This window comes from Saccostrea cucullata, unplaced genomic scaffold (assembly GCF_032062105.1).
Source record: "Saccostrea cucullata isolate Sc308-1 unplaced genomic scaffold, CSIRO_AGI_Scuc_v1 ctg1147, whole genome shotgun sequence".
In the NCBI taxonomy this organism is placed as follows: Eukaryota; Metazoa; Mollusca; class Bivalvia; order Ostreida; family Ostreidae; genus Saccostrea; species Saccostrea cuccullata.
Genome location: NW_026929838.1, coordinates 26,858 through 37,841, shown reverse-complemented (window position 1 = coordinate 37,841; position 10,984 = coordinate 26,858). Strand labels below are relative to the sequence as shown.

General features: G+C 31.2%; 1 protein-coding gene across 1 annotated transcript; it reads left to right on the top strand.

Moving 5' to 3' along the window:
- Positions 1-5,737: 5,737 nt before the first annotated feature.
- Positions 5,738-6,574, top strand: LOC134282286 (uncharacterized). Its single transcript, XM_062764693.1, has one exon. It carries the CDS (start codon positions 5,738-5,740, stop codon positions 6,572-6,574), a length of 837 nt encoding a protein of 278 aa, XP_062620677.1.
- The last annotated feature ends 4,410 nt before the right edge of the window (positions 6,575-10,984 follow it).

Genomic DNA, 10,984 nt, shown 5'->3' with positions numbered 1-10,984 from the left:
TTGGATCAAAGTTGGAAGTCAAATAGCACAAGTATTGAAAAACTAAGGCCTCTGTTAACCATGCCATCGCTCTTACCAGTATGGTACAAGAATTATTCACTAATCTCCCCACTACTGTTTCCCCGATATGGACAACACGCCCCCTATAGGTCTGGTTGACAATATACATTATATACGGACCAGCATTTCAACATAAATAAGCTTTCATATCGCTGAGCTGATTTTTGGAGGGATAACGTATTTTTATCAATTGATAAATTGACAAAGTGAGTTGCACCTTAATTGAGCTTTAAGCATTGATAAATCCAATTGAACTTTTCTATATTTCATTATTATGATTCCTGCCAGTTTGTCTTTATATAACCCATGCCCTTCAATTGTCGCATAGTGTTCTAAGGATTTATATAGCGTACGCATACTATGCCGAAATAGTGCATGGCTTTCACTTCTGAAAAAAATCCGACCACGACCACGCCGGGAAGCAAACTCGCGACCCCAAAATTGTCAGTCTGACGTGCTACCGATTACGCCACAGACGACTCTATGTACAGTAATGTGTATAGAATTAGTTTCAAATAATTTACACTTAAGCTTAAAAATTAACAATATAATTCTTCTAAAATAGTTTCTTGCAACCTCTCCTCCTTCATACAAATACACTTTTCCAAAACTATCTGTAAGTTATACCTGAAACATGAAACGTGCAAAATTGACGAAAAAGATTATGACGTACATGTTTCACAAGGTGACGTCATAATAGAGTAGAAAAAAAATAAAATGTAATGAAACATTGGGAATTTGGAACATATTGCCATTTTATACAGTAACAACAGTCAGCATGATAATATCATACTAGTACTGTCCTTAGGAAACAGTGTACGACTCCTTACAGATGAAATGTCCAGCCTTAACAGGAATCGGTAAAAAAGCTTACACGGTCATTTCAAACTTAAAGCAGAGACTTGAATCCACTGAACAAAATTATCGAGATTTAAAGCAGATACTTTAAACTACTGAACAACAGATTACAGAAATGTCAGAAATTGATATCACTAGACGAAATTTGTAATCGGAGAGATAATCGAAGTCAAAACTGGAATCTTCAGGAAGAGAGACTTACAAAACTCAAAAGTGATGTAAATAAATAAGCAACACGGTGTCATTGACACAAACCTTAGCTGTCAATTGTGAAAAAGAAAGAAACAGGACATACATTACAGAAAATAATGTGGCAGTTCTAAAAAATGAGCTTCGAAATGTCCATTTATCCTTAGTACAGGCAGATGAAATTAATTCAACTTTAGAATGGTATATAGAGGAAAGCACACTAAAAGTTCAAGAGATGTTATGTTTGCTCTTTTACCTTTTAAAATCAATCTTTATGCATTTTTCATTCTAATATGACGAGAAATGCAAGAGACATGACTTATTAGAATCCATTTTAGATGAAAACAAGGACTTTAATGACACAATAAAAATATGGTAATAAGCATTCGCCAGGGTCGTCTTCTGTCGCAGAACTTTGTCAATTCCATTAAGGACATATAATACAAAACTTTTGCCAAAAAAATTGAAAAAAAAAACAACCTGTGTCGTGTTTAAATGATTAAAATGAATAGGTTTCACCGCGGAGATTTTAATTTTTAATTATATAAAAAATGGAATTTGAAATGAAATGAAAAATATTTGTATAGAGAATAATTCTATATTTCTCGGTCAACGTCAGCGATATATATTAATGTTAAGTTGAATACCACAATAGACAATTTTGCAAACGTTTTTGAAGGGTTCTATTTCAAAAGAATGTAAAGCAAATCTTATATTTTTGTTGGTTATTTTAACCAAAAAGTTAGTCCTAACCCAAAATGCAATTTAGTCTGTCTTTGATGCATCTGGGTGCAAAACTTTCGACAGGCTAAACATAGCTTTGTATCTTTTAACTTACCGGTAGATGTTTCCTGTTAGGTATGATCAATACGCTCTTCTTAAATTATCTTTTCCACTTTTATTTCGTATTGTAAATTCAGATCGGGAATATATTTATATTTTCTTGTTCCTTAGATATTTATAAGTATTATCAGATTTAGGTCAGACTGAGACTTTCCTGTAAATTAGAACTTGACACGTCACTAGGTTTTAAAACAAGGACAAAATGTAAACAGATAAAAATATTTGGACGATGGACTATGAACAGATAACGCAGTTATTTGCTGTATAAATAATATAATCACCTGACGATTTTTTTTTAAAAAATCTGCTTACCAGTCGAGAGGATTTTGGCATTATCTTTATATAAATGTGTTCATTTTGTAGACTTTTGAAGTCAAGAGAAGAAAAAAGTGAGTATCTATTTATACTCTTTTGAAAAATACTTAGAAATTTACACAGTCATATATATGGAACACTGTGCAATCCGACACCTGAATAATGTAACACTCTGAATTCTGATGTCAATTTTTCTCCATTTTAATATTTACCTTGCATTAAACACTGTGCAATACGACACCCTGTTATTTATTATTACATAAAATTGATCTCCAAGTATATGTCGGATTATGCAGTTTTCACTGTATTATAATGTGTAGAAATCAAGTTCATCAATGCATATATTATAGCGTATTATTTGCTAATAATATATTGTCATTAAATAAAATCATTTTGCGTTATAAAAAAATTTGGTGTCGGATTTGAAAATCTTTATTGCTTAGTGAAAGAAGAGAAAAAAATTCAAACCTAGCAAAAACTTGACAAGTAAAATAAAAACAAGATGTGTTTGAATAACACTGATGCCCTCATATAGCAATATTGTGTAGGCTTAACTTTTCTTACTTGGGGAATGGAAGCTCTAGCCCTAACCATTCAAAAGTTAGAGACAATGTTAAAAAAATGATTTTAGTACGTTATACTCAAAGATAAAGGTCAGAAGATCAAGGTTTTTGGTATTGAATGAAAGATTTATCAAAGGAATTGAAGTATGAAAGCGTTTAATCTTAAACAAAAATTGCCAAGGTTAATGTTTTTTTTCATTAGTCCGGAAATCATCAAGGTAAAAAGGTTAAGGTTATTGATATCTAAAAAAAGGCTCTTGCTCCAAAGAATATATTGTGGAGTATGGAAGCTCTAGCCCTAACCGTTCAAAAACTATGGCCAAGGTTAAGATTTTTTGAAAGTAGGTTAAATTTTAAGGTCAAGGTCAAATGTCATAATTTCAAAGGAAAGGTCTTGTTACAAAGATTGAATATGTAAAATGTGGAACTAGCTCTAACCCTTTAAAGGATATGATCAAGTTTTTTTTGAAAGAAGGTAAATCTCCAAGGTCTAGGTCAAAAGTCAACTCTCTTAGTATCAATGAAGAATCTTTCTTACAAGAATTACATATATGAAGTATGAAAGCTGTAGCTGTTACCGTTCAAAAATTACTGTCAAGGTTTAAAGTCAAGATGAAGGTCAAAATGTCAAAGTTGGTGGTATCCAGTAAAAGATCTTGCCACAAGGAATATATATTTGAAGTATAAATGTCAAGGTATCTACTGTTCAAAAGTTATGGCCAAAGTAAAAATTACAATTTGTTTGTGAAAAAGTGGGTCAAATTCCAGGGTCCAGGTCAAAAGGTCAAATTTGGTGGTACCCAAAGAAACAAGGAATACACATGTGAAATATTTAGGTCATAGCTACATCTATACTAGATCAAATGTTATAGACAGGGTTAAAGTTTTTGTGGACAGACAAACAGCTAGACAGAGAGACAGAAAGAAAGAGAGACAGACAGACATACACGACAAAAACTATATATCCCCAAAACTTCGTTTAAGGGGGCACAAAAAGTATAATGCGTATATTGTTTTGTTCAAACACAGAAATTGTTTTTTTTTTGGTGGGGGTGAGGAATATGGTGGGTTTTAGGGGAAGATAGGCGTTACAGCAAATAATCAAATCTAATCTAACAACCAAGCTATATGATAAACGTGATGACTTTAACTTTTCTATCGTCAACTTCCCTTACTTATGCAGCAATATACCTTCATCACCTGCATACGGAGTATTTATATCTCAGTTGATTCGATACGCAAGAGCATGCTCTACGTATGAACAATTTCTTAATCGAGGTAAATTATTGACAAGCAAGTTGATGAAACAAGAATATCAACAGTCTCGTTTAAAGTCATCATTTCGTAAATTCTATGGTCGATACAATGACCTTGTCAGCAAATACAATTTATCATTGAATGAAATGCTGACTGACGTTTTTCATACCAATTGTTAGTCCATTATTTATACACTGAATTGACAACGGATTTTTTCCGTTATTTCCTGATTATGACAATGAGCACACGGCGGGTGTGACCGGTCAGCAGGGGATGCTCACTCCTCCATGGCACCTGATCCCACCTCTGATGTTTCGGAGGTCCGTGTTTGCTCTGCTCTTGATTTGTATATTTGTTTAATGGACGTTGAGATTGAATACTGTTCGTTATTTCCATATCCTTATCTACAAAAATTGAATAATAATAAAAATATAATAAAAAAACATGTCTTTTTTCGGGGGGGGTGTTAAAAAAAATTAAACTATTAATTTATAAACACTATTTAGATATAAACATGCCAATTACATATTTTTGATTTATGGGATGAAAATAATAGCACCTAGTATTAGAAGTTATCGATATACTTCCGTTTCAGAAAATATAAATCTATATATTTTTCTATCTTCGTCTACAGGAGACATGAGTTCTTTTCAGGGACAGATTCCGATTTTTTGTCAGTTGTGTCCAGGCCCAGTGGAGCATCATTGCAAAGTTTGCCAAATAAACCTCTGCATCGGCTGCATAATTGATCATGTTGGTGACAGATCAAAAGAACATGACGTGGTTCGATTATACTCTACCAAAAAGCAGGAGTTTCTTTTCAGGTAATGAAACAATAGGCATTAAAAGAAGATTGGTAAACTGAAAGTTTGGAAAAGAACCGATACAGGTATACTTTGTCAGTATGAATTGTTGGAGGGTTATGAATTTCGGTCGTTATGCATGTTATCTGCACTACGATATACATTAGCTAATTGATCGGTAATTTTTTTTTAAGATTATATGCGAGTACGTTACTATTTACTAGTAAATGGTTACAGCAATTAACAAGTATGAATTATCAATTTAAAATCAATATAATTGTATTATATTAACCAGTGTTTTAGTTTAATATTTTTTCTATAGGATCAGTAGTTGTTATTTCATTACATTGTAAAACTGAAAACTAATATATGAATATATATATATTTTTTTCAATATTTGTAAGCATTTGTATTTTCTGAATACAGGAAAGGTTAATTTTCTTTTCTTGGATTAATTTACGTCCTATCCTTTATAATGGAAAATAAGCAAGTTTCTGTGAAATTTGGACAAAATTAAATTACCATATTTCTTTTAACGAAAGATATCTATTTTTCTGAAATGCACAAAAAATTGGGAAAACTCTTTTACAAAATGATTTTAAATTCTTTATCACTCTGATTAGAATTTCATACCTGAAAGTTCTTAGTTCGTTAAAATTCTTCAATTAGGCAATTAACTTCCATAGCAACATCAGGAAAATCATTAATCAACCATATATTAACTAGTACTAAACGAGTGTCAAGTCTCAAAAGCTATCCTTTACGTTCATAAATATATATATATGAATTTAAAGACCTGTTTTTCCACAGACTAACAGACACTTGGTCAAGAAACCTAATATGCGTAGGATGACGGATAAACAAAAAGTAATAAGTATTATACAAAGCCCTTATCATGGTAACGACGTAAGTCAGCAATTGTGGAGAGTGCATTGTTCTGAAAAAGATAAGAACTTGGTAAGTGGAGGTGACAAAACAATCAAAAAGATAGACAAGACTGGATCTATTATACAAACCATTCAAACAAAATATAACGTTAGAGCACTGACCGTCAATTTTGACGAGGATCCGGTATTTACCTCAGCTTACTCTTCTCACGAAGATATTTACATTTCACACGGAGATACAGTTGAGATATTAATTACCATACCTGAGTGGTGTCCTGTTGGCCTCTGTTATACCAAAAACGGGGATCTAATGGTGAGCATGCGATCTAAAGGTAATTCGCAGAGCAGAGTGGTGAGATATTCGGGGACTACGGAGATTCAGAAGATACAATATGACAGTGACAATGATAAAGATCCATTGTTTTCAGTTGGTGTTGAAACTGTGCTTCTTCTGACTGAAAATGGTAATGGAGATATTTGCGTTGCTGATGGTGCTGGAAATGCAGTAGTAGTAGTTGACTGTTCAGGTAATCTGCGGTATAAGTATTTAAGCAACATTTGGAATCATCCCGATTTCGCAGGAATTGCACCATCTAACATTGCTACTGATGTCAACACTCAAATTTTGATATGTGACAGCTTTCGTAATATTATTCATATCATTGATTGTGACGGTGATTTTGTCTGTTTTATAGAACATCCATGTAACGGGGGACTAAGTATTGATGCAGACCACAATCTTGTCGTTGGGGACAAGTACACTGGTAAAATAAAAATTATCAAGTATTTGTACCGATGAACTTAATTGGTCTGTATGGAATACATTCACTGCAAAGAAACTTAATTCTACTCAATGCATTCTAGTTAATGCATTCCTTTACTTATCGAAAGTACTATTTTTCAATAAAAATTGAACCATGCAAAATATATATTTATCTTTGAATATTTTAACAAATAAAGGCATTGCAGTGTGTTCTTTCAAGGTTTTACATTCAATCTACAAATAAAATATATGGCTATAAGTAAAAGTAACTCTCGAATCTATAGCTATTCCTCTGTGTTATTAAAGAACAAGTGAGGCTAGAAGTATCATTTTCCGTCGAAAAATTTTCGGTTTGGACGCATTTTCAGTTTTCTTTCAGTATATTTTTTTTTCTTTTATCAGATTTGACAACCTGATATCTATTACCTATTATCCTTTATTTGAAGCAACATCGGTTTTTAAAGTATCTTTTGTACATTCACTTTACCTTTGATCATTGAACAAAACTAGCAAATTAATGTACTTAAATTATTTTGTGACGGTTTTGAAGCCCAAAATAACATATTGTGGGTATGAAAAAATTAAATAGGCAACAATTTTTTCTTAATTCAAGCGTATGGCGACCTATTTGTCTGTGATTCACAAGTATCGAGTACGTAAATTTATGAAAAAAAAAGTTGGGATCAGTGATGTTTTATTAAAAATATTGGTCAAAATATGTGATTTTTAGGTGAAAATGATGTAAGGTTTATCTTGACTTATTACACATATCTTCATGTTTTGGCAATGTTTATTAAAAGAACGTGGAAAATTTATTCTACAAAGAATTACGATCTTTAACTCTTCATTCCCGCCTACATTTTGCACCCATTAAATTCAATATTAATGACGATTACACCGTCAAATCTTTGTTAAATATGAAGAACACTTCTATGGTAATTAATAAATCATTTTAGTTCCAGCACTAGATAGTAAATTATCATTGAATCCAGCTCTTGAAAAAAAGAGGGTAAACGATAATTTCTGGTGAAATCGTACTTTCAGGAATCACCATATTCTGAAATAGTCTGTAATATGATAAGATGTTTCTTATATCTTTTCTTTTGTTTTACGCAAATAAATTAAACATACATAAATTAATACAATACAATTATTTAGTTGTAGATAGCTCTAAAATTGTTGAAAAGTCAGCATTTTTTCGTTTTTGTCTATTAACATATCTTCCTCCCCTTGAAACACAAAAAGCTTTGGCATAAATTTGTAAAATGACAGTCCATATTACCTGTAAAAAGAATTTTTGTTTCAGGGGGGATGTTTTTAAAAATATTTTCCGTTTTCCGTTGGTTTCTATAGTGAAAATCACAAGTTTTACCAATATTATAGAGTTATCTCTCTTTGTTACCCAAAATAAGAAATTTTTTATGAAAATTCATATAAATATCTATTAGAATTCTGAAAATCATTCGAATATGTTTACTTTTGAGAATTTACTTAGAAGTAGGCAGAGAAAAATTAGTATTGTTAGTAGTTCTTAGATTAAGATCTTCATTAAATGCCCCTAGCAATATAATAACGGGAAATTTTCTACGAGGAAAAGTATATGTTAGTCTTAAGTTCCAGAATACACAATGAAATAATAGTTTAGATTTAGGAAATTATCTGCTTTATATCCTCCCCCCACAAGAAGGAGTCCCTCATAAATCTTGATCTTTGTAGCTTTTTGAGCAGTATTTTCATTGAATGTTAAACATTAACATTGTAGAATTAAATATGTGATAAAAATTAAATTTCAATAAATGGTTTGAAGTCAGAGATTCCGTGTGAACTTTTCTAAAAAGCTGACGAGTGACATATCTTAAAGCCATATATGGCGTAACTGATAAAAAAAATATTTTTGAAAAATACAAATTTAAATTAAGTAAAGAAATATAGTTAATACATTCAAATTAAAGCTTTTCATAAAATTCTGAACACTGAAAACACCTCGTCTCATCTAAAAATACAATTTTATCTTCTCTGTAATGTTCTATTTATATCTTTTGTATTTTCTTCCGATACGGAGAAAATTCCCAGAATGAAATTTAAATTGTGATATCTTTATAACGCAATTGACTTAGATTTTGTAATTTACGGAAAAAGTTCTATCTTTATGTAAAGTAATGATACAAATAATAAGTTCTTATAATTTTAGTCTAATAATTTTCATTGCACATACGCCATATATGGCTTTAAGGTTGCAGTAAGAAGGCGCGGCTTATGCACTTGTCAATTTGACTTAATCTCGCATAAATGACGTATTTTGTACACAGTGAGAGGCGGCTGATCTAGTAACATGTACATGTACATTGAAAAAAATTTGTCTTTTATTCTCAGATAAAATATTTTCACTTGAAAGGCCATTAACTTGGATGTAGTATTATATTAACTATTTTATTTATAAGGTGTCCGTATATTAATTCTCCAGACAAGTGAAATTGTCGTGTGTTTTGTATGCAGATTCCTTGAAAAAAAAGTAATTGATAATAAATAAATAATAAATCTTCTTATTGCAAGGACATACCCTCGATGTAACTTTGTTTTACACATAAACTCATGAAGCATTAATGCTACATGTACGTTCCTGTTTAGATATTTGAAAAGTGCTGCGAACCTCATGAATTCTTGCTAACAAATTAATTTTAGCGATATTAAATGTTGTTGACCAGCAAAATATTTAACTTGCCGTCCAACAAATTCAAGCTTTGCAATTAAATCAGAGAATTTATACAGGTGTACAGCGCTTTTTACAAACTGCATACAGTGTGGAAAAGGATTATTAATCAAATTAGCGTCCACATCACGCGACAAGTCTTAATAAAAAATCTACAAGTAAATGTCCTCAAATGGCGATTTGAACTACATTACATTTTTTGATATCAGTGAAGTTCGAAAAAGAATCACCCATTCTTATAAAGTTTGCACTTCTTATCTTAAAAACTTGCCGATATTTCCATTTGTAATCTTAAGGTATGATTCTTCTTCTTTTTTGTATCTAAAGATGAATGAAATTTTCCCAGAGTGAAGAGGACGATATCACTAGGTGATAATATCAATGAGATAGAATTTGACAGTTTAATATTAGAAGTAGGTCAGGTCAAGTGAATTACCTTTTTCCTTGACATAAAGAAAAAAGATATTGCTTCTGAATATTCCATCTAGTCAAAAAGCAGAGAAGAATCCTACTTTAGCTCGAAAACAATAGCATCATTCCTATAAAAAATAATTTTCCAAATATTTTATATGATTTATATACATAACAATTTTTCCATAAAATATAATTTACCCTAAATATCTCAAATTTGGAGTAAAACAGGAAGAATACAATATACACCTCGGATCTATCAATCCAAGCGCAATATACAGGGAAAGACAATTTGCGTTTCGTTTTAAATAACGATTCAGTCCATCGGATGAACGCATTCAATTATAGCAAAAAAAAAAATGTTGGTAAAGAAGAGTGTTTTTTTTAATAATTGTTTTTCCACTTTTAAAAAGATTAATTCTTAGTTTTAAAAAAAGTAGTTATCACGAGGGACATCATCAATATGAAAATATAAAATGTAGATATTTTAAAGATAATTTACTATTATTTTATGATCATCTTCATGTTATCTACTGTAGTATTCATTACTGCAGAAAAAACATAGTGAACTGGTTAATTTTGCTCTATGAAGCAAGTCATTAGATTATGACAAAGAAAAAGGAATAAAGACTGAGAGTGAACAAAACTTGATTCGAATTATTGATTCCAATTAGACACCAGACTTATAGTACAATATGCCATATTATAAAATCAAGACACGGAAATACATCTAAATGTTTCATTTTACATTTTTATCATGAAAACGTGTAAAAGTGTGCGTCAAAAAGCTCAGAACCTATCTAGATTATTTGAATTGCCCTATATCATGACACGGCTTTTAGAGAAATTTCTTTAAGCTGATTTGAATGCTGGGAACAAAATACTATCAAAAGTGATGAAAATCCTTATATCTTTACTTAATTCATGCCTCTGTCAATTGCGTCTAACCAGTGAGCTACAGAGCTCCGATTCACTGATCTTCCCACTACTGTAAATTCGGTGGCGTCAACAATGTCCCCTACAGTTCTTGTCGAAAATATACATGTACGTTATATCTCGATCAATATTTCAACTAAAACAAGATATCCATATCGCTGACCTCAATTGCGCAATAATGTATTTTTATCAATTGATAAAATGACAGAATGAGTTACACCTTTTATGCAGAGGTTAAAGAATTGATAAAACCAACTGAACTTTTCTATATTTAAATAGTGAGGACTAAGTTAAAGCATTATCATTTGAAGGTTTTAACTTTTAGAAGGATGGCAAAATATTCATCTTATACAACCTTCACGGTAATACATTTCTTGTGCTTTTCAAAT

Excerpts from the sequence above, each read along its gene's own strand:
- LOC134282286 (XM_062764693.1), top strand. The coding sequence starts at position 5,738 with ATGACGGATAAACAAAAAGTAATAAGTATTATACAAAGCCCTTATCAT.